At 47.0% G+C, this 24,676-nt stretch overlaps 2 protein-coding genes and 1 gene segment (V, D, J or C); 1 reads left to right on the forward strand and 2 right to left on the reverse strand.

Moving 5' to 3' along the window:
- Positions 1–2,504: 2,504 nt before the first annotated feature.
- On the forward strand, positions 2,505–23,278 carry LOC308184486 (Ig mu chain C region-like). The segment is given in 7 exons: positions 2,505–2,663; positions 12,880–13,185; positions 14,516–14,833; positions 15,851–16,174; positions 17,241–17,573; positions 22,213–22,340; positions 23,145–23,278.
- LOC308184485 (uncharacterized protein) lies at positions 7,015–12,872 on the reverse strand. Its single transcript, XM_080571598.1, has 4 exons — positions 10,840–12,872; positions 10,390–10,716; positions 8,916–9,817; positions 7,015–8,874 (listed from the first exon to the last, which is right to left on the reverse strand). Exons 1-4 carry the CDS (start codon positions 11,127–11,129, stop codon positions 8,096–8,098), a joined length of 2,298 nt encoding a protein of 765 aa, XP_080427724.1. The 5' UTR covers positions 11,130–12,872; the 3' UTR covers positions 7,015–8,095.
- On the reverse strand, positions 13,361–14,487 carry LOC308184490 (uncharacterized protein; the record flags this gene model as incomplete). Its single annotated transcript, XM_080571603.1, has 2 exons — positions 13,752–14,487; positions 13,361–13,579 (listed from the first exon to the last, which is right to left on the reverse strand). The coding sequence occupies exons 1-2, from the start codon at positions 14,412–14,414 to the stop codon at positions 13,361–13,363; spliced, it is 882 nt and encodes a 293-aa protein (XP_080427729.1). The 5' UTR covers positions 14,415–14,487.
- Positions 23,279–24,676: the final 1,398 nt, after the last annotated feature.

Consider the following 24,676-nt stretch of genomic DNA (forward strand, 5'->3'; position numbering starts at 1 on the left):
TGTCCCCGGAGCCCCAAGTCCCCCCGGGACCACCTCAAAACTTTGGGGTCGTTTCGCCTCTTACGTGCCAAAAATTGGGTGGTTTGCCCTTCATGGCCAGTTGTGCCCCGAATATGGGGATATTTTACCATTTTCCCACTCTTTTTGCTCCGTTGTGACCATTTCCTTTATTTGGCCACTGAATCTTCAAATATTTAGGTTGCCCTGCCCATTATGGTTATTTTTGCCTCAAATACTGGCGCTTCTTCACCATTTGTGGCCTTTTGCCCTTTTATGGCCAGTTTTGCCCCAAATATAGGAGTGTTTTTATACTTTATGGCCAACTTTTTCCCAAATATGGACCTTTAATGGACCTTGTAGCACTATATATGGTTTTTTTTTTCACCTCTTATGACCATTTTTCCCCCAAATTGGCATTTCTTCACATTCAGTGGCCAGTGTTGCCCTAAATATGGACTTTTCACATTTAAATAATTAACTAAATAAGGGCCTCCATGCTCTTTTCAGCACCCAACAGAGGATTTTTTCCCTTTTACTGTCATTTTGCCCCAAATCTGGGGATCTTTTGCTCCCTGTGGTCACTTCTTGCCTGTTTACGGGGATATTTTTGCTCGTTATCACCCGTTTTAACGAAGTTTGGGGCTGCTATCCCCCTTTATGACCATTTTTGACCCAAATATGGGAACAATTTTGCACTTCATGGCCTTTCTTTTTCCAGAATGTGGGGCTGTCTTTTTTGCCGCAAAAACGGGATATTTTGGGGCACGAGATGCTCTGCCTGCAGCCGCTCTGCCGGGGGATTTTGGTCCCTGCTGTGTCACCGTGGGTGCTAGTAGTGGTTACGGTGCTTATTACACGGTGCTACATCCCATGACAAAAACCGTCATTTTTCTCTACTTGAGCAAATCTGAGGGTGTTTTGCCATTTATGGCCGTTTTTACCCCAAATATGAAGACTCCCGTATCCTTTACGGACACTCTTTCTCTACATATGGGGATATTTTTCCCTTTAAGTCCAGTTTTTAACCTCATAGTGAGGTCGCTTTCACCTTTTTTGGCAAGTTTTCCAGCAAGTCTTCTGATGTTCTTCCTCTTCCGGCCCATTTTCCCCCAAATATTGCGAGATTTTACGTTTTCTGGCCAGTTTGGCTCTAAATATGGGGACACTTTTGCCTTTTACGGCTGGTTTTGCAGCACTGTTGGGGAAACTTTTGCCCTTTCCACCTTCTTTACCCCAAATACGACCATGCCTTTTTATGGACACTTCAGCCCTAAATACGGGGGCATTTCACTCTTTATAGCCATTTTTACCCCAAATATTGACGTTTCTTCACATTTTGGGCAAGCTTTCCTCCAGATACGGATGTTTCTTTTCCCATCGTGGGCGTTTCTCCAGCAAATATGGGGATGATTTACCTCTTTTGGCTGTTTTTGCCTCAAATATAGGCACATTTTCCTTTTTCTGGCCATATTTCTTCTAGATACTGTGATATTTTTGCCCTTTATGGCCAGTTTTGCAGCAAATACGGGGATGCTTTTCCTTTTAAGGCCATTTCCCCCCCTATTATGGGAACGTTTTTGTCCTTTATAGCCATTTTTACCCATTTCTGCCTCGAACACCCATATGAGGCCGTATGGATGCTGGAGACTTTTACGAGCCATTTTACCCGTTTTTGCCCATTTCAGCACCCCTTGGGCACCGCCGATGACCTCAGCAGCGCCGCAGGAGGAAGTTTGAGCCGAAAACCATCAGTTTTGGCTCTGCTGGGGGATTTTGTTCCGCCCCGTGTCACTGTGGGTTGTGCTGGTTTTACTTGTAGTAGTGTTTATCACCGTGCTACGTCCCATGACAAAAAACCATGCTCAGCATTCTGGGGACATTTCACCCTTTATGGCCATTTTTCTCCCAATATTCCCATTTCCCTACCTTTTATGTCTCCAAACGCCAGTTTTTACCCCGTTCGGCATGTTTTCAACCAAATACGACAATTCTTTACCCCAAATACGACGAAGTTTTCCCCTTTATGGCCATTTTTCCCCCAAATATGGGGATATTTCCCACTCCATACCCAATTTTTGCCCCCAATATGGACATTTCTCTGCCACTGTGACTCAAATATCGGGATGTTTAACCTTTTATGGCCATTTTTGCCCCAAATATTGGCATTCCTCAACATTTTTTCGGCCAGCTATTCCTGAAATATGCCGGTGTCATGCCCTTAAAGTCCATTTTTGCCCCCAATATGGTGTTGCTTTGCCCTTTATTGCAGTTTTCTCCCCAAATATGGGCATTTTTTTGCCCTTTGCATCCAGTTTTACCCCAAATATGTTGATTATTTTGCCTTTTGTTGCCATTCTTTACTTTTTTCAACCATTTATTGCCCATTTCTACCTCATCAGCCTGCACTCAAGAAGCAAAACCCTCATTTTATCCCTCTAGAAAACACCCAAGAAGACAAAAACCCACATTTTTAAGCCCGCAGGGTGCCCCGAGGGGCCCGAATTGAGGCGAAAACGCCCTGAATTGGCTAAAATATATATTTTTGGCTGCAAAATAGAGGTGGGAGGGGTTTTTGAGCGGCGGCTCGATGCCTTCGCCCCGTTGTGGTAATGCTGGTAGCATTGACCTGTGGGGCCACGGGACCGAGGTGACCGTCTCCTCCGGTAAGTCCTCCTGCCGAACATCTCGCCACGGCGAATTTGGGACAATTTTCTCAAATTTTGGGCCGGGTGGGGGGCCGGAGGGTGGGCGGCCCCCGCCTCGGGGGCCGAAAATGGGGCAAACCGGCCGTCGATGGGTCGAAATGCCCGATTTGGGGTCGACTTTGGGGGGGAATTTTCGTCTGGAGGGTGTTTTCGTGGCAGAATTGGGTCAAAATGTCGATTTTTGGGTCGATTTTGATGGGGGGATATTCGGTCAAGGGGAGTTTGATGTCAGGACTGGGTGAAAATGTCGATTTTCAGGTCTTTCGGGGGGGAAAAATTCATGTGGCGGTGACTTGGTGGCAGGATCATGTCAAAAATATGATTTTAGGGTCTTTTTAGGGGGCAAAAATGAACTGAAGGCAGTTTGATGTCAGGATTGGGTCAAAAAGTTAATTTTCAGGTCTTTTTTTGGGGAAAAAATCACGTGGAGATGACTTGATGGCAGGATCATGTCAAAAATATGATTTTAGGGTCTTTTTAGGGGCAAAAAATTAACCAAAGGCAGTTTGATGTCAGGATTGGGTCAAAAAGTCGATTTGGGAGTCTTTTAGAAAAAAAAACAAATCACGCGGCGGTGATTTGTCGGCAGGATTAGGTCAAAAAGTCTTTGTCAGCCCTAAAATATCTATTTTTAGATTTTTTTTTTTGGGGGGGGGGGGGGGGAAATAGGACGTGTGAGGGCCAAAGGGACCCAGGGGAAGGTTTTGGGGCTTAACTTGGCGTTTTTGTTGAGTTGAGTTTAATAGAGGTTTTGTGTAGAGTGGAAATGTCGATTTTTTTCTCTCCCCAGTTTATATATTTTATATATAATATATAAATTATATAATATATAAATTATATAATATATATATGTTTATATATATATAGAAATTATATATATATTTATAAAATTTTTTATAATTTATAATTTATAATTTAAAATTTATAAAATTTATAATTTAAAATTTATAATTTTTTTCTGGGGGAGAAATTGCTTTGTTTGGGCAAGATGGGGAGGAAAAAAAGGACTTTTCACGCAAAATTATGTCAGAAAATATATTTTGATAAATATATTTCTGACAGGGGAAGAGAGAGGACTTTGAATTTTGCAGTTTTTCAGTGTTTTTTTTTTTTTAGGGTTTGGCAGTTGGGTCGTCCCTAGGGAGTTAATTTTCTCGGTGGTTTAGTCCCAAAGTTTGAGTTTCTAAGAAAAAAGAAATAGAGATTTCTATTTAATAGGACAATTTGATTATTATATATTATATTAGTCTCGGCGTCGAGCCCTAATTGAGGCTTTTTGAGAGCGTTTCGGGCGAAAGGACAGAAAAGTCCCTGTTTTTAGCGAAAATGGCCAGGGAGGTTAATTAACTGAAAAAATTATTGTGACCTGACCCAAAATAGTGGGTGAAGATTGAGGCTGAAGGACGAAATTTCAGGTAACGTCTCCCTTTTTCTTTGGGCTGTTTTTGGGGTGGTTTGAGTTAAATTTGCCAGGCTGACGTCCCTAAGTCTAGGGCCCCACAAATCCTTCGGATTTTGTGGCTTTTTTTTCACGGATTTTCTCTGAAATGAGGCATTTTGGGGGCTCTTGGGTGACTTTCAGGGGGTCTTGGTGGCTAAAAATATCTTAATTTTATTGACAATCGCTTTTGAGGCAGTTTTAGGGGATTTTAGTGTTGTTAAAAGTTCACCCAAGTCAAAATCTAATCCCTTTTTTACCCAGAAAAAAGTTTAATAGGACATTTTTTGGGGCAGTTTTGGAGGAGTTTGACTTGTTTTGGACAAAGATCCCTTAAATAATATTATATCATAACCCTTATTTTTAATTCATTAATTAATAGGGACTTCATTAATTGAGACAAAAAACAGGAGTGGCTTGGGACTGTTAGTTATTCTTTTCTTCCCCTCCAAATTTGGCTATTTAACGATAAATTTTGATGCTCTTAAATTTTAAATGAGGCTTAAGCCTGCGTTTTTCACCCATTATTGTCGATTTTGGGCGCATTTTTGCCTTTATTCGCCAATAGCTCCACAAAATCTCCCCGCAAGTCTCATTTTTAATTTAATATCCAAAATTAGGGTTTCCGGCACGACAGTTTCTAAGGGTCTTACGCAGTAGGCAGGCTTGGAATGAGGCATTTTGTGCTTAAATAGTGATTTTTCTGGTGTTTAGGGCAAAATAGTGATTTTTGGAGAGTTTCTCCTTAGAGTCTTAGTCGTTCTTATACGAGGGAGATAAAATAGGTTGAAAAGAGCCAGGAATTGGGGTTTTTAAGAGCGGAGAGGCACATTTTTCGAGGGGGAACCCATTTTATTGCATTTCTTAATTAAGCCGTAAAAAGATAATTAGACTTTTTACCTCTCCGGCTGCAGAGACGAGAATTTTAGCTAAATTCACGCAATAATCTGCTTTCCCCCCCAAAAAAGCAAACACCCAATTATAGCAGAAAAACAAAAAAAAAAGGAGCAATTTGTGATGTTTAAGGTTTTTAGGTCAAAAAAAAGGGGGGATATTTGAGGTTGCAGGTTCCGTTTATTGCTTAAAATTATTTTAAATTGGTAATTATAATAATAATAACAATATATAGTGTGATATTATATAATAATATAACAAATATATAAAATATATAATGCATTATATTATACATAATATATTATATATTATATGTACATTATATTATATATATTATATATATTATATATATATTATATATTATATATATTATATATTATATATTATATATATTATATATTATATATATTATATATTATATATTATATATATTATATATTATATATATTATATATTAAATATGTGTTATATATAGTGTATAAGAATTATGTATAATGATATTATTATAATTATCATCATTTAAAATAATTTTAATTTATTTTAACCCAAAATCGACTCCAGGAGCTTAATTATTTGCCTGGAGTTGGTGAAAAAATATTATTAAAAAGTTGTTGTTTTTTCTTCTTTTTCCACCACGAATTTCCAACACTGCGGCCCAAAGCTTTAAAAATATAAAGAAATTAAATTAAAAGTCACTTTTTTTTTTTTCCTCCTCTTTTCCACCTAAAATGGCTGATTTCAGCCCAGCTTGGTGGCCGGAAGTGGCAGCTGCGCTTGTTTTTCAGCTGGCTTTATTTTGAGGTTAGAATTGCCCGAAATAGCTCGGTTCTGGTTTCGAAAACAGCAAAAAAAGGGGAAGCGGGGGTTTTTCACCATTTTTGCATGTTAAATATACGAAAAAAAAAGAAAAACAGAGCAAATCCTGTCTGAAAAACAGCACCTGTTTTTTTGGGGGAAAAATAACCCGCTTTGCAGGTGGCTGGGGTAAACAGCAGCTTTGGGCTAAAACCAGCGGGTTTCAGGCAAATTCATTTGATTCTGGCCGGGTTTCATTTCCCTGAAAATTGAGGGATTCACCTCGAAAAATATCGACAATTTCTAAGCCTAGCTACGTGCTTTAATGTATACATACACCACTCTACCTCGTTTAACGTATAGAAATGTATAGTTTATGTATAACACACCTTATAATATATTAAATATGGAGAGATAATAGATAGAATAATTAGATTTAATTACTAGAATAAATACATAGATAGAATTATTAGATTTAATATAAATATCAAATATAGCAAGCACATAATAGTAATTATTTCTAATATATATATATATAACAAATGCATCCTATATATATGTCAGGCTTCTAATATATATATCTATTAGATATATCTGTCATATTTAATATATATTATATATATGTTATATATATTAGATAAACCGGCTATGTTTAATATCTAAAAAATAAATATATTAGATATATTTATTATATGCATTATATCTAAAATCTGTTGTATTTATTAGATACATAGATGTATATATCGATATATATATTATATCTAATATCTATCGCATATATTAGATATATTTTTTCGTATATATACAAGATATACATTTTTTGTATAGAAACATAACATAAAATACATATTTTATGTATACAGTTTGTATATCTAATATATAAGATAGATATTAGGTAGATATAACAGATATATATATAATATATAATAGACATATATAATATATAATAGATATTGGATATAATTAATGGATATATCTAATATATAATAATTATATCATATAATATATATATTTAACGGATATATCTAATATAAATATATAATATATAATATAGAATATAGAATATATATAATATATATAATATATAATATATATAATATAATATATGATATATATAATATTAATATAATACATATAATGGATATCTGTAATATATAATAGCTATATATAATATATAATAGATATAATTAATGGATATATCTAATGCGTGTAATATATCTAATATGTATACCATATATTATAACGAATGTATAACTAATATTGTAATTAATATTTAATGAATATGATATAGAGAGAGGATATTGGAGATATAACAGATATATCGAATATATATAATATATATGATATATATAAAATATATATTATATACTATATATATATCGAATATATCAAATATATATTATATTTTATGGACCTACTATAGGCTATTTAATGATTTATATCATGCTAGATATACTAATTTAATTTAATTAATTAGCCGAAGGAAACCTGTATATTTTTATAGAGATATTTGTAAATCTAAACATTAATTAATCGGCAGTAAATATTTCTATATTAACGAGATTTTAATCTTTATAAAACTAATTATGCCCACTAAATTTATAGAAAATTTATTAATTATCTCTATATTAATAGATAGGCGAGATACAAATTAGACGTTCTTGATCGATAACCTATAGGCCCCAATTTAACCAAATTCAGCCGTTTTTAGCTAAAATCAAAAGACATTAAAACGGACAAATGAGGGGACAGGAAAACGCAAAAATTAAAGAAAGCCACCCAACCTGCCCCCAAAAATGCAAGATTTGGGTCCGGAAAGGTGAAAAACTGCAAGTTTTTTTTAATTTCAACCTTTCCGAAGGGATTAATTAGCACTAATTAGCTTGATTGATTTTCCAAATTTTACATTAAGCCACTGAACCCAGTCCTCAAACCACATTTATTTGGCTTTTGCCCCAATTCGGACTTTTTCAAAGAAATTAGCGCTTCGCGCTTAACGAGGATGGTGTGGGGACTTAATGAGCTGGGTTAATTAGAGGCTGCTAGGGACTAATTGCACTAATTGATTGTTGTAATTGGATGAGTTTAAATGCACTGGTTGCTGGGACTGGCCCAGTATGGACCAGTATGAGGGCTCTGGAACTGGAGATACTAAACTGGATGTACTGGGGCTATAGGATGCTGGTACTGGACCAGTACAGACCAGTAGAGGGGCTGTGGCACCAGTACTGGCTGTACTGGGACCAGTACGGGAGCTCCAGCGCTAGTACTGCCCATACTGGGACCAGTGCGGGGACTCTGGCACCTGCACTGGTGGTACTGGGACCAGTACGGGAGCACCAGTGCTAGTACTGCCCATACTGGGACCAGTACGGGGGCTCCGGCCCCTGCACTGGTGGTACTGGGACCAGTACGGGAGCTCCGGCCCCTGTACTGCCGGTACTGGGACCAGTACGGGAGCTCCGGCCCCTGTACTGCCTGTACTGGGACAAGTACAGGGGTCCCGGCACCAATACTGCCTGTACTGGGACCAGTACGGGGGTCCCGGCCCCTGTACTACTGGTACTGGGAACAGTACAGGGGCCCCAGCACCTGTACTGGTGGTACCGGGACCAGCACAGGAGCTCCGGCACCTGTACTGGTGGTACTGGGACCAGTACAGGGTCCCGGCACCTGTACGGGTGGTACTGGGACCAGCACGGGAGCTCCGGCACCTGTACTGGTGGTACTGGGACCAGCACGGGAGCTCCGGCACCTCTACTGCCCGTACTGGGACCAGTACGGGGGCCCCGGCACCTGTACTGGTGGTACTGGGACCAGTACGGGAGCTCCGGCACCTGTACTGGTGGTACTGGGACCAGTATGGGAGCTCCGGCACCAGTACTGCCTGTACTGGGACCAGTATGGGAGCTCTGGCACCTGTACTGGTGGTACTGGGACCAGTACAGGGGCCCCAGCACCAGTACTGCCTGTACTGGGACCAGTATGGGGGCCCCGGCACCAGTACTGCCCGTACTGGGACCAGTACGGGAGCTCCAGCACCTGTACGGGCCGTCCTGGGACCAGTACGGGAGCTCCGGCACCTGTACTGGTGGTACTGGGACCAGTATGGGAGCTCCAGCACCAGTACTGCCTGTACTGGGAGCAGTATGGGAGCTCTGGCACCTGTACTGGTGGTACTGGGACCAGTACAGGGGCCCCAGCACCAGTGCTGCCTGTACTGGGACCAGTATGGGGGCCCCGGCACCAGTACTGCCCGTACTGGGACCAGTACGGGAGCTCCGGCACCTGTACTGGCCGTCCTGGGACCAGTACGGGAGCTCCGGCACCTGTACTGCCCGTACTGGGACCAGTATGGGAGCTCCGGCACCAGTACTGCCTGTACTGGGACCAGTATGGGAGCTCTGGCACCTGTACTGGTGGTACTGGGACCAGTACAGGGGCCCCAGCACCAGTGCTGCCTGTACTGGGACCAGTATGGGGGCCCCGGCACCAGTACTGCCCGTACTGGGACCAGTACGGGAGCTCCGGCACCTGTACTGGCCGTCCTGGGACCAGTACGGGAGCTCCGGCAACAGTACTGCCCGTACTGGGACCAGTACGGGAGCTCTGGCAACAGTACTGCCTGTACTGGTCCCAGTACGGGAGGTCCAGCACCTCTACTGCCCGTACTGGGACCAGTACGGGAGCTCCGGCAACAGCACTGGTGGTACGGGGACCAGTACGGGGGACCCGGCACCTGTACTGGTGGTACTGGGACCAGTACGGGAGCTCCGGCACCTCTACTGCCCATACTGGGACCAGTACGGGAGCTCCGGCACCAGTACTGCCCGTACTGGGACCAGTACGGGAGCTCCGGCACCTGTACTGGTGGTACTGGGACCAGTACGGGAGCTCCGGCACCTGTACTGCCCATACTGGGACCAGTACGGGGGCCCCGGCACCTGTACTGGTGGTACTGGGACCAGTACGGGAGCTCCGGCACCTCTACTGCCCATACTGGGACCAGTACGGGAGCTCCGGCACCTCTACTGCCCGTACTGGGACCAGTACGGGGTCCCTGCACCTGTACTGGTGGTACTGGGACCAGTACGGGAGCTCCAGCACCTGTACTGCCCATACTGGGACCAGTACGGGGGCCCTGGCACCTGTACTGGTGGTACTGGGACCATTACAGGAGCTCCGGCACCTGTACTGCCCATACTGGGACCAGTACGGGGGACCTGGCACCAGTACTGCCCGTACTGGGACCAGTACGGGAGCTCCGGCACCTCTACTGCCCATACTGGGACCAGTACGGGGGCCCCGGCACCTGTACTGGTGGTACTGGGACCAGTACGGGAGCTCCAGCACCTGTACTAGTGGTACTGGGACCAGTATGGGAGCTCCGGCACCAGTACTGCCCGTACTGAGACCAGTACGGGAGCTCCGGCACCTCTACTGCCCGTACTGGGACCAGTACGGGAGCTCCGGCACCTGTACTGGTGGTACTGGGACCAGTATGGGAGCTCCGGCACCTCTACTGCCCGTACTGGGACCAGTACGGGGTCCCTGCACCAGTACTGGTGGTACTGGGACCAGTATGGGAGCTCCGGCACCAGTACTGCCTGTACTGGGAGCAGTATGGGAGCTCCGGCACCTGTACTGGTGGTACTGGGACCATTACAGGAGCTCCGGCACCAGTACTGCCCGTACTGGGACCAGTACGGGAGCTCCGGCACCAGTACTGCCCATACTGGGACCAGTACGGGGGCCCCGGCACCTGTACTGGTGGTACTGGGACCAGTACGGGAGCTCCAGCACCTGTACTGGTGGTACTGGGACCAGTATGGGAGCTCCGGCACTTCTACTGCCAGTACTGGGACCAGTACGGGGTCCCTGCACCTGTACTGGTGGTACAGGGACAAGTACGGGGGCCCCGGCACCTGTACTGGTGGTACTGGGACCAGTTCTAGGGTTCCGGCACCTGTACTGCCTGTACTGGGACCAGTACAAGAGGTCTGGCACCTGTACTGGTGGTACTGGGACCAGTACGGGAGCTCCGGCACCTGTATTGCCCATACTGGGACCAGTACGGGGGCCCCGGCACCTGTATTGGTGGTACTGGGACCAGTACGGGAGCTCCGGCACCAGTACTGGTGGTACTGGGACCAGTACAGGAACTCCAGCATCATTACTGCCCATACTGGGACCAGTGCAGGGGTTCCGGCACCAGTACTGCTCATACTGGGACCAGTACGGGGGCTCTGGCACCAGTACTGGTGGTCCTGGGACCAGTAGGGGGCTGTGGCACCCATTCTGGTGGTACTGGGACCAGTATGGGGATCTCTGGTACTGGTTGTACTGAACCGGGTCTACTGAGGCTATGGGATGCCCATACTTGACCAGTACAGACCAGTAAGGGCCAGTACGGACCAGTGAGTGCCAATAGGGACCAGTATAAACCAGTAAGGACCAGTATGTGGGCTGTGGCGCCGAACTGGGTGTACTGAGGCTATGGAGTGCTTGTACTGAACCAGTAAGGACCAGTAAAAACCCATAATGGACAATAGGGACCAGTGAGGCCCAGTATGAACCAGTAAGGACCAGTACGGGGATTTCTGGTACTGGTAATACTAAACTGGGTGTACTGAGGCTATGGGGTGCTAGTACTTGACCAGTATGAACCAGTAAGGCCCGGTATGAACCAGCAAAGGCCAATAGGGACCGTAAGGACCAGTATGGGGCTCTCTGATACTGGTGGTACTGAACCGGGTGTACTGAGGCTATGGGGTGCTAGTACTTGACCAGTATGTACCAGTATGAACCAGTAAAGCACAATAGGGACCAGTAAGGCCCAGTATGGGGATTTCTGGTACTGGTAGTACTAAACTGGGTGTACTGAGGCTATGGGATGCTAGTACTTGACCAGTATGAACCAGTAAGGCCCAGTATGAACCAGTAAAGGCCAATAGGGACCAGTAAGGACCAGTATGGGGATCTCTGATACTGGTGGTACTGAACCGGGTGTACTGAGCCTATGGGGTGCTAGTACTGGAACCAGTAAGGACCAGTAAAGACCCATAAGGGACAACAGGGTCCAGTGAGGACCAGTAAGGACCAGTACGGGGATTTCTGGTACTGGTAGTACTAAACTGGGTCTACTAGAGCTATGGGGTGCTAGTACTTGACCAGTATGAACCAGTATGAACCAGTAAAGCCCAATAGGGACCAGTAAGGCCCAGTATGGGGATCTCTGATACTGGTCGTACTGAATTGGGTGTACTGAAGCTATGGGGTGCTAGTACTGGAACCAGTAAGGACCAGTAAAGACCCATAAGGGACAACAGAGTCCAGTGAGGACCAGTAAGGACCAGTATGGGGATTTCTGGTACTGGTGGTACTGAACTGGGTGTACTGAGGCTATGGGGTGCTATTACTTGACCAGTATGAACCAGTAAGGTCCAGTATGAACCAGTAAAGGCCAATAGGGACCAGTAAGGCCCAGTATGGGGATTTCTGGTACTGGTAGTACTAAACTGGGTGTACTGAGGCTATGGGGTGCTAGTACTTGACCAGTATGAACCAGTAAAGGCCAATAGGGACCAGTAAGGCCCAGTATGGGGATTTCTGGTACTGGTAGTACTAAACTGGGTGTACTGAGGCTATGGGGTGCTAGTACTTGACCAGTATGAACCAGTAAAGGCCAATAGGGACCAGTAAGGACCAGTATGGGGACCTCTCATACTGGTGGTACTGAACTGGGTCTACTGAGCCTATGGGGTGCTAGTACTGGAACCAGTAAGGACCAGTAAAGACCCATAAGGGACAACAGAGTCCAGTGAGGACCAGTAAGGACCAGTACGGGGATTTCTGGTACTGGTAGTACTAAACTGGGTCTACTAGAGCTATGGGGTGCTCATACTTGACCAGTAAGGACCCATAAGGCCCAGTAAGGCCCAGTAAGGCCCAGTAAGGTCCAGTAAGGCCCAGTACGTCCCAGTACGGCCCAGTACGTCCCAGTATGTCCCAGTCTGACCCCCCTTTTCCCCCTTTTCCCTCCCCCAGACTCCCCCCGCGGCCCCACCCTCTTCCCGCTGCTCTCCTGCGGCTCGTCCTCCTCATCGCTCTACGCCGTGGGCTGCGTGGCCGTGGGCTACGTCCCCGGCGGCGTCACCCTCACCTGGACGAACGCGATCAACGAAAACGTGACCGCCCGCAACGCCGTCGCCTTCCCAGAAGCCCGCGGGGCCGGGGGCAACATGGCCGCCAGCCGGCTGCAGCTGCCGCTGCAGGACGGGAAGGCGCAGCAGCCCTTCTACTGCCACGCCGCCCACCCGCACGGCAACGCCGTGGTGGAGATCATCAACCCCGGTGAGTAGCGGTGGTGGCCTCCTCCTCCTCCTCGGTGTAGCCTCCTCGGTGTATCCTCCTTGTTGTATCTTCCTCCTGGGCGGCCTCCTCGTTGGTGGCCTCCTCGTTGTGTCTTCCTCGTTCCCGTCCTTCTTGTTTTGGCCTCCTCGTTGGTGGCCTCCTCATTGTGTCCTACTCATTGGTGTCCTCGTCGTTGTAGCCCCCTCATTGTTGTCCTCCTTGTAGTATCTTCCTTGTGGGTCTCCTCGTTCACGTCCTCCTTGTTGGTGTCCTCCTTGTTGGTGTCCTCCTTGTTGGTGTCCTCCTTGTTGGTGTCCTCCTTGTAGTATCCTTGTCGCTGTGTCCTCATTGTATCTTCCTCATTCATGTCCTCCTCGTTGGTGGCCTCCTCGTTGTATCTTCCTCATTCATGTCCTCCTCGTTGGTGTCCTCCTCGTTGTATCTTCCTCATTCATGTCCTCCTCATTGGTGTTCTCCTCACTGTGTCCTCCTCGTTGTAGCCCGCTCATTGGTGTCCTCCTTGTTGGTATCCTCATTGTATCTTCCTCGTGGGTGTCCTCCTCGTGGGTGGCCTCCTCGTTGGTGTCCTCCTCGTTGGTGGCCTCCTCATTCCCGTCCTCCTTATTGTATCTTCCTCGTTGGTGGCCTCCTCGGTCTTCTCCTGAGCCTCCTCTTGGTCCATCTTGGTCCTTCTCCACCTCCTGAGGCTCCTCTTGGTCCTTCATCTCCTCCTGAACCTCCTCTTGGTCCATCTCGGTCCTCCATCTTCTCCTGAGCCTCCTCTTGGTCCTTCTTGGTCCTTCTTGGTCCTTCTCCTTCTCCCGAGCCTCCTCTTGGTCCTTCTCCATCTCCTGAGCCTCCTCTTGGTCCTTCTTGGTCCTTCTCCTTCTCCCGAGCCTCCTCTTGGTCCTTCTTGGTCCTCCATCTTCTCCCAAGCCTCCTCTTGGTCCTTCTCCATCTTCTGAGCCTCCTCTTGGTTCCTCACCTTCTCCCGAGCCTCCTCTTGGTCCTTCTTGGTCCTTCTTGGTCCTTCTTGGTCCTTCTTGGTCCTTCTTGGTCCTTCTTGGTCCTTCTTGGTCCTTCTTGGTCCTTCTTGGTCCTTCTTGGTCCTTCTTGGTCCTTCTTGGTCCTTCTTGGTCCTTCTTGGTCCTTCTTCGTCCTTCTTGGTCCTTCTCCTTCTCCTGGTCCTCCTCCACCTCCTCCTGAACCTCCTCTTGACCCTTCTCCATCCTCCACCTCCTCCTGAACCTCCTCCTGCTCCTCCACCTCCTCCTCCTCTTCTCCCCCACCCCCCCTTAACCCTCTCCCCTCCCCCCCCCCCAAAAAACAGGCTTCCCGGTCGTCCCCGTCCCCCCGGTCGTCTCCATCCACCCCCCGTCCCGCGAGGACTTCGAGGGCCCCTACAGGAACTCCAGCCTCCTCTGCCGCGTCCACGGGCCTCGCCGCCTCACCGCCGTCTCCTGGCTGAAGAACGGCGCCGCCGTCACCTCCGGCGCCGTCACCACCGGGGCGGTGACTGAGGGCACCGGCGCCTACGTCACCGACAGCCACCTGAGCGTCACCGAGGCCGAGTGGGACGCCGGCACCATCTACACCTGCCAGGTGGACGGGGAGATGAGGAACACCAGCAAGGCCCTGGAGTGCGGCTGTAAGTGGTCACCTCACGTTGGTTTTTTTGGGGGGGAAGTGACCAAAATCCCAATTTTGGTGCCACCAAACCCATCCTTGAAACTAAGGTCAGGTAGAAACGATATCTTCAGCCTTATTTTTGGGGAGGAACCAGCCAAAATCCAAATTTTGGTGCCAACAAACCCATCCTTGAACCTTAGGTCAGGCAGAAGTGATGCCCTCACTTTTATTTTTGGGGAGGAACCAGGCAAAATCCAAATTTTGGTGCCACCAAACCCATCCCTGAACCTTAGATAAGTCAGAAGTGATGCCCTCACCTTTATTTTTGGGGAGGAACCAGCCAAAATCCAAATTTTGGTGCCACCAAACCCATCCCTGAACCTTAGATAAGTCAGAAGTGATGCCCTCACCTTTATTTTTGGGGAGGAACCAGGCAAAATCCAAATTTTGGTTCCACCAAACCCATCCTTGAAACTTAGGTCAGGCAGAAGTGATGCCCTCACCTTTATTTTTGGGGAGAAACCAAGCAAAATCCAAATTTTGGTTCCACCAAACCCATCCTTGAAACTTAGGTCAAGCAGAAGTGATGCCCTTACCTTTATTTTTGGGGAGGAACCAGGCAAAATCCCAATTTTGGTTCCACCAAACCCATCCCTGAACCTTAGATAAGTCAGAAGTGACGCCCTCACCTTTATTTTTGGGGAGGAACCAGGCAAAATCCCAATTTTTGGTTCCACCAAACCCATCCCTGAACCTTAAGTCAGGTAGAAATGATATCTTCAGCCTTATTTTTGGGGAGGAACCAGGCAAAATCCCAACTTTGGTTCCACTAAACCCATCCTTGAACCTTAGAGAAGGTAGAAGTGCTGCCCTTACCCTTATTTTTTGGGGAAAAAACAGGCAAAATCCCAACTTTAGTGCCACCAACCCCGTCTTTCTCATCGTTTGGGCACACCTGCTTATTTTTTTGGGGGCGGGGGGAAAAAAAAACCCCAACTAAACCCCAACGCCCCCGCTCACCGACCTCTTCCGGTAGATAAACCCGAGAGCAGCGACATCACGGTCCGCGTGCTCCCCCCGTCCTTCGTGGACATCTTCAACGAGAAGGTGGCCAAGCTGACCTGCAAGGTGAGCAACCTGCCCACCGTGGAGGGGCTGGTCATCTCCTGGTTCAAGGAGGACAGGCAGAAGCTGGAGACCAAGACCACACCCCGCGTCCTCCAAGCCAACGGCCTCTACTGGGTGGAAGGGGTGGCCAGCGTCTGCGCCGACGAGTGGAACAAGGAGGAGGTCTACACCTGCAAGGTCAGCCACCCCGAGCTGCTCTTCCCTGTCGAGGAGAAGCTGCAGAAGGCCACCGGTGAGTCCTCTCGCCAAACTGGGGGGGGGAAAGGGGGAAATCGCAACTCTCCTCCTCCATTTATTGAATTTATTTCACCAAAAAATTGAGAAACGGGAATGCGATCGATTGCTTGTGGCTCTCTTCCTCCATTTATTGAATTTATTTCACCAAAAAATTAAGAAACGAGAACGCGATCGATTGCTTGCGGCCCTCTTCCTCCATTTATTGAATTTATTTCACCAAAAAATTAAGAAACGAGAACGCGATCGCATCGCTCCTTGATTTTTTTTGCTAGTTTTGGGGAGAAAAGGTGGCGTTGGTGTCGCTGATGCTATTTTTTTTCCCCATATCTGCAAAAAAAAAAAAAAAGGAGGTGTGATTGCGTCGCGGATTTGCGAACGTAGGGAAAGAGCGCTGCGAATTCATCGAGGATTCGGAAATGTAGGGAAAAAGTGCTGCAATTGCATCACAGATTTGAAAAAAAAAAAAAACAGAAAAAGTGTGGTGTGATTGTATCACAAATTTGCAAAAAAAATGAAGAAAAGGCATTGAAATTTCATCTCAAATTTGCAAAACCAAAGAAAACGTGTCGCAATTGCACTGCAAATTTGGAAAAACAAAGAAAATGTGTTCCAATTACATCACAATTTTGCAATAACAAAGAAAAAGCATTGCAATTGCACCGCAAATTCGTAAAAAAACAAAGAAAAGGTGTTGCAATTGCATTGCGAATTTGCAAAAATTAAGAAAAGGTGTTGCAGTTCCATCCCAAATTAGTAAAAATCGAAGAAAAAACATTGCAATCGCATCTCAGATTTGGCAAAACAAAGAAAAAGCGTTGCAATCGTATCTGAAATTTGCAAAAACAAAGAAAAAGCGTTGCAATCGCACCTGAAATTTGCAAAAACAAAGAAAAAGCATTGAAATTGCATCTGAAATTTGCAAAACCAAAGAAAAAGCACTGAAATCGCACTGGAAATTTGCAAAAACAAAGAAAAAGCGTAGCAATCTCACCGCGGATTGGCAAGAAAAGTGAATAACGAGCTCCAATTGCATCCCACCCCCCCGTCTCCCTTCCTTGCAGAGCGCGACGCCAAGCCCCCCGCCCTCTACGTCTTCCCCCCTCCTCCGGAGCAGCTCAGCGCCCACGAGACCGCCACCGTCACCTGCTTGGCCAAGGGCTTCAACCCTCCGGACCTCTTCATCCGCTGGCTGCGCAACGGCGAGCCCTTGCCGGCCTCCGACTACGTCACCATGCCGCCCGCCGCCGAATCGCAGTCGGCGCGCACCTACTTCACCTACAGCGCCCTCAGCGTGGCCACCGACGACTGGGGGGCCGGCAACGTCTTCACCTGCTTGGTCGGCCACGAGCGGTTGCCCTTGCAGGTGGCCCAGAAGTCGGTGGACAAGTCCTCGGGTAAACCCACCTCGGTCAACGTCTCCCTGGTGCTCTCCGACACCGCCAGCTCCTGCTATTAAAAAAAATCATCATCATCATCCCCCCCTCCTCCTCCTCCTCCCTCCGTCGGTTTCGCCTCAACGTGTTCAAGACGCCCCCCCCCCCCCAAAACCAGTTGTTTCGGTGCAAAATGTATTTAACTCTCTTCGTCTCCCCCAAAAAACTGTTGTTTTATTTTTTTTTGCAATGCAGAACATCTTCAACTGCCCCCCATAATTTGTTTTTTTCCAACGTGGGATGTTATAATCCCCCCAGAATTCATTTTACAGGGTGGAACTTCTCAAAACCTCCATTAAAATCTGTTTTTTTTCAACACCCAAACATGCCTGATTCTCCCCCAAATCTGCTTTTTGCTGTGCAAAACATATTAAAACATCCATCGAAACTCTTTTCCGCAACACAAAACGCCTTCAACCGCCCCCAAAATTCGTTTTTTTTTCAACGTGGGATGTGTTGAGATCCCCCCCAGCTTTCATTTTGCAGTGTGAAACGCGTTGAAGTCTCCCAAAACTTGGCTTTTACGATGCAAAATGTGTGAAAACATCCCTGAAAATGGGTTTTTGCGACCAGGAACACGTTCAAGTCTCCCCAAAATTTCATTTTGCGGTGCCAAACATCCCTTAAAAAACGTGTTTCTGCAATGCAAAATGTGTTAAAGTCCCCCAAAAGCTGGTTTTTGCCGTGCAAAATCTCATAAAGTCCCCTAAAAATGTGTTTTTGCGATGGGAAACGTGCTAAAATATCCACCCAAACGGCTTTTTGCGTTGTTAAATGTGTTAAAGTCCCCCCAAAGCTGGTTTTTGCAGTGGGAAAAGTGTCCAGATTCCACCAAAACGTGTTTCTGCAGGGCAAAATGTGCCAAAAAGCCCCTCAAAATGTTTCTGCAATGCCCCAAAAAATGTTTCTGCAATGCAAAATGTTTAAAAATTCCCCAGAAATGTTTCTGCAGTGCAAAAAAACTTGTTCCTTCGATGCGAAATGTACCCCAAATCCCCCAAAACTCTGTTTCTGCAACCCCAAAACTTGTCAACCTCCCCCCCTCGAGACTTGTATCCGCGGTGCAAAACCTGTGACCCCCCCCCGCCCCCTCCCCGGGGGCGAACTGACGGAAATAAAGCAAAACTATGGATTTTTGTTGGAAAGCAGACCAAAAGCTCACTTTTGTCCGGGCTGGGCAGGGCGGGGGGCGCGCGGCGGTGCAGGCGGCGGCTCTGTGCATCGCGGGCCCTGCTGATCCTTTGCTTCGTGCTCTTTGCGTCGTGGCCTTTGCAAATCCTTTGCGTAATCCTCTTTGGATCATGGCCTTTGGAAATCTTTTCCTCTTGCTCTTTGCAGCGTGGTCTTTGCAAATCTTTCCTTCGTCCTCTTCGCATCTTGGTCTTTGCATCATGTTTTTTGCAAATCCTTTGCTTCGTCCTCTTTGGATCGTGGCCTTTGGAAATCTTTGTGTCGTGGGCTTTGCAATTTTTTCCTTCATCCTCTTTGCATCGTGGTCTTTGCGTCTTGGTCTTTGCAAATCCTTTCCATCTCTTTGCATCTCGGTCTTTGCATCCTGTTCTTTGCAAATCCTTGCATCATGGTCTTCGCATCAAGGTCTTTGTAAATCCTTCCTTCGTCCTCTTTGCGTCTTGGTCTTTGCATCTTGGTCTTTGCAAATCCTTTGCTTAATCCTCTTTGGATCATGGTCTTTGGAAATCTTTGCCTCTTGCTCTTTGCATCTTGCTCTTTGCATCTTGGTCTTTGCATCGTGTTCTTTGCAAATCTTTCCTTCGTCCTCTTTGTATCTTCGTCTTTGCACCTCGATCTTTGCAAATCTTTGCATCTTGGTCTTTGTAAATCCTTTGCATCTCCTCGCAGCCTTCTCCTTGCATCGTGGTCTTTGCAAATCCTTTGCTTGGTCCTCTTTGGATCATGGTCCTTGCAAATCTTTGTGTCATGGTCTTTGCATCTTGGTCTTTGTGTCTTGGTCTTTGCATCTTGGTCTTTGTAAATCCTTTCCATCTCCTTGCATCCTGGTCTTTGCAAATCTTTCCTTCGTCCTCTTCGCATCTTGGTCTTTGCAAATCCTTTGCTTCGTCCTCTTTGGATCATGGCCTTTGGAAATCTTTGTGTCGTGGGCTTCGCAAATCTTTCCTTCGTCCTCTTCGTACCTTGGTCTTTGCGTCATGGTCTTTGCAGATCCTTTGCATCATGGTCTTTGGAAATTCTTGCTCCTTGGTCTTCGCACCTTGGTCTTTGCAACTGCTTTCCACCCCCTCGCATCCTGCCCCTTGCATCCTGCTCTTTCCATCATGGTCTTTGCAAGTCCTTTGCGTCTCGGTCGTTGCGTCTTGGTCTTCCCACCACCCCCTTCGCAAATCCCTTGCACCTCTTTGCAGGAAGGTCCTTGCGTCGCGCTCTTTCCAAACCCTTCGCTTCGTGCTCTTTGCATCATGGTCCTTGCAAATCCTTTGCACCTTGCTCTTTGCAAATCCTTTGCACCTTGCTCTTTGCACCGTCCTCTTTGCAGGTCCTCCGCTTCGTGCTCCTCGCAGACCCTTCGCGTCCCTCGCACCGCGCTCTTCGTTCCCGCAGCGCCCTCTGCAGCTCCTGCAGCCTCCGCCTTCCGCAACCTCCTTGTCCTCATGTCCTCCTTGTCCTCGTGTCCTCCTCATCTTCCCCTGTCCTCGTTTTCTTGAATCCTCCTCTTCCTCGTGTCCTCCTCTTCCTCGTGTCCTCCTCTTCCTCGTGTCCTCCTCCTCTTCATGTCCTCCTCTTCTTCGTGTCCTCCTCTTCCTCGTGTCCTCCTCTTCCTCGTGTCCTCCTCATCCTCATGTCCTCCTCCTCCTCGTGTCCTCCTCCTCTTCGTGTCCTCCTCCTCTTCGTGTCCTCCTCTTCCTTGTGTCCTCCTCTTCCTCGTGTCCTCCTCATCGTCATGTCCTCCTCCTCTTTGTGTCCTCCTCCTCTTTGTGTCCTCCTCCTCCTCGTGTCCTCCTCTTCCTTGTGTCCTCCTCGTCCTCGTGTCCTCTTCGTCCTCGTGTCCTCCTCCTCGTCATGTCCTCCTCTTCCTCATGTCCTCCTCATCCTCATGTCCTCCTCCTCGTCATGTCCTCCTCTTCCTCGTGTCCTCCTCATCCTCATGTCCTCCTCTTCCTCGTGTCCTCCTCCTCCCCGTGTCCTCCTCATCCTCCTGTCCTCCTCCTCCTCGTGTCCTCCTCCTCCTTGTGTCCTCCTCCTCTTCGTGTCCTCCTCCTCTTCGTCTCCTCCTTGTCCTCGTGTCCTCCTCCTCTGTGTCCTCCTCTTCCTCGTGTCCTCCTCTTCCTCGTGTCCTCCTCATCCTCATGTCCTCCTCCTCTTCATGTCCTCCTCATCCTCATGTCCTCCTCGTCTTCGTGTCCTCCTCCTCTTCGTCTCCTCCTTGTCCTCGTGTCCTCCTCCTCTGTGTCCTCCTCTTCCTCGTGTCCTCCTCTTCCTCGTGTCCTCCTCATCCTCATGTCCTCCTCCTCTTCATGTCCTCCTCATCCTCATGTCCTCCTCGTCTTCGTGTCCTCCTCCTCTTCGTCTCCTCCTTGTCCTCGTGTCCTCCTCCTCTGTGTCCTCCTCTTCCTCGTGTCCTCCTCTTCCTCGTGTCCTCCTCATCCTCATGTCCTCCTCCTCTTCATGTCCTCCTCATCCTCATGTCCTCCTCGTCTTCGTGTCCTCCTCCTCTTCGTCTCCTCCTTGTCCTCGTGTCCTCCTCCTCTGTGTCCTCCTCTTCCTCGTGTCCTCCTCTTCCTCGTGTCCTCCTCATCCTCATGTCCTCCTCCTCTTCATGTCCTCCTCATCCTCATGTCCTCCTCGTCTTCGTGTCCTCCTCCTCGTCGTGTCCTCCTCCTCCTCACGTCCTCCTTGCGTCCTCACCTTGCACCACCCTCAGCCTCGCTTCCCCTTGCTGCAGCTTGCCCGAGATTCCGGCCCTTTTTTCCCCCCTAAAATCCCACAAAATCGGTTAATCTACCTCTCCCAGAAGACCCTTCGCTTATTTTTGGGGGAGAAAAATGCAAAATTGGCTTTTTTTTTTTTTTTGGAGGTCAGACACACGCTGCAGCGTGTGCAAAAAAAGGGGGGCGGCCTGCGTAAGGGAGCCAAATGCAGGGTGGGCACCCTATGGGATTCCCCAAACCCGGCATTTTGGGTCTAAAAAAGCCAATTTAGGTAAAAAATAAATAAACAACGAAGAACAGGACCACCCTCTGACGCACAACATGGAGAAATCCAGCTGCGCAAGGGATTGGCATGGCCCTGCCCCCCCCAACCCCCCAACCCGCTTTTGGGGTGAATTCTTCCATTTTTGGGGCCTCACATCTCATGATTTTGAGTTAAACTTTTCATTTTTGAGGATTTTTGGGGGGTTATTTTCGGCCAGGCTTGCTCAGCGCCCCGCGTTTCCCAGCCCGTGGATGCCGCGCCGCCGCGTTCACCGCTCGCAGCCCCCGAAACCCCAGGGATTTTCCGTCCCTGGTGACAGCCGGACCTAAAATCGCTCAAAATTGACCCAAAACCAGCCCCCTTTTATTTATTTATTTTTTTCGTACTCCCGCGGCGACGGCGCTAACTCGCTCTCGCCTCTTGTCCCAAGCCTTCCTGGACGCCTACACGGAGGTGGAGGAGGACGACGACCTCAACAACCTGTGGACGACGGCGTCGACCTTCATCGTCCTCTTCATCCTCAGCCTCTTCTACAGCGCCACCGTCACCTTGATCAAGGTACGGATTTTGGGGGGGAAAACGCCCCAAAATGGGGCTGGTTGGGTGGTCACCGGGAGACGAGGGACGTGGGGATGGGATCCACCACGTCCAAGAGCCGTTGAGTTGTGATGGTGCCACCTCCCATCACCTCCCACACTCATAAATCCATTTTACCCTCAAATTTTGCAAAAATCTCTGTTTTTTACCCCATTCCAAGACTTTTTAGCATCAATCCCATCTCCTAATGACTTTTATTTACGCAGAATTGGGTAGAAAGATGAAGAATTGGATCCAGCACATGCAACGAGCCATTAAGTTGTAACAACACAACCTCCCACCTCTTCCTCACACCCATAAATTCAAATTTTCCCCCCAGTTTTGCAAAAATCTCCATTTTTTACCCCATTTCAAGACTTTTTAACATCAGTCCCATCTCCTAATGACTTTTATTTACGCAGAATTGGGTAGAAAGATGAAGAATTGGATCCAGCACATGTAACGAGCCATTAAGTTGCAACAACATAACCTCCTATCTCTTCCTCGCATTCATAAATTCAAATTTTCCCCCCAATTTTGCAAAACTCTCAATTTTTTACCCCATTTCAAGACTTTTTAGCATCAATCCCATCTCCTAATGACTTTTATTTACACAGAATTGGGTTGAAAGATGAAGAATTGGATCCACCACGTGCAACGAGCTGTTGAGTTGTAACAACACAACCTCCCACCTCTTCCTCGCACTCATAAATTCAAATTTTCACCCAAATTTTGCAAAAATCTGAATTTTTAATTAACCGAAAGCCTCATTTTCCCCATCTCCAGGTGAAATAACCCGGCTCCTGTCGGATTTTGCTGCCCGCCGTCGCCAGACGCCTTCTCCACGTGGTGCGACCCCCCTCCCCTTCCCTTTTCCTTGTAAATAGTCGCCGCGAAAAATAAACTTTTTTTTTGTTTTTCCCTCCGGGCTCCGTGTGGTTTTGTGCGTGCGCCGTGCATCGTGCCAGGATTTGGGATTTTTTTTTTGGAAAAGAAATTGATTTTCATGTTTTTGCAATTTATTTTTTATTTTATTTTTTTTTTTCGCAGTGGATTGCATGCTCTTGCAATTTATTTGGGGGTTTTTGCAATGGATTGCATGCTTTTGCAATTTTTAAAATTATTATTATTTTTTGCAATGGATTTCATGCTCTTGCAATTTGTTTTTGTTTTTTTTTTGCAACGGATTTCATGCTCTTGCAATTAATGGGGAAGGTTTTGCAATGGATTGCTTGCTCTTGCAATTTATTTGGTTATTTTTTGCAGTGGATTGCATGCTTTTGCAATTTTATTATTATTATTATTTATTTATTATTATGATTATGATTATGATTATTATTTTGCAATGAATTACATGCTCTTCCAATTTGTTTTAATTTTTTTTTTGCAATGGATTACATGCTCTTCCAATTAATTTGGGTTTTTTGCAATGGATTGCATGCTTTTGCAATTTATTTGGGGGGTTTTGCAACGGATTGCATGCCCTTGTAATATTTTATTTTATTTTATTTTATTTTATTTTATTTTATTTTATTTTATTTTATTTTATTTTATTTTATTTTATTTTATTTTATTTTATTTTATTATTTTATTTTTATTATTTTATTAAGATAAGATCGTGTTGGGCCTTCCAAGATCTTGTTGGGTCTTCCAAGGCCACGTTGGGTCCTGAAAGACCTTGTTGGGTCTTCCAAGACCACGTTGGGTCTTCCAAGACCTTGTTGGGTCTTCCAAGGCTATGTTGGGTCTTCCAAGGCCATGTTGGGTCTTCCAAGGCCACGCTGGGTCTTCCAAGGCCGCATTGGGTCTTCCAAGACCACGATGGGTCTTCCAAGACCTTGTTGGGTCTTCCAAGACCACCTTGGGTCCTGCAAGACCTTGTTGGGTCTTCCAAGGCCATGTTGGGTCTTCCAAGACCACGTTGGGTCCTGCAAGACCTTGTTGGGTCTTCCAAGACTTTGTGGGGTCTTCCAAGACCACCTTGGGTTTTCCAAGACCACGTTGGGTCCTGCAAGACCTTGTTGGGTCTTCCAAGACCACGTTGAGTCTCCCAAGACCTTGTTGGGTCTTCCAAGCCCACGTTGGGTCTCCCAAGACTGTGTTGGGTCTTCCAAGACCACGTTGAGTTTCCCAAGACCTTGTTGGATCTTCCAAGTCCACATTGAGTTTCACAAGACCACGTTGGGTCTTCCAAGACCGCGTTGGGTCTTCCAAGACCGCGTTGGGTCTTCCAAGACCACGTTGGGTCTTCCAAGACCACGTTGGGTCTTCCAAGACCACGACCGGGCAGCCAATTAGCATCGGGTAAGGGTCGTTAG

This window comes from Anser brachyrhynchus (assembly GCF_964034855.1).
Source record: "Anser brachyrhynchus genome assembly, chromosome: 34".
NCBI classification, from domain to species: Eukaryota; Metazoa; Chordata; class Aves; order Anseriformes; family Anatidae; genus Anser; species Anser brachyrhynchus.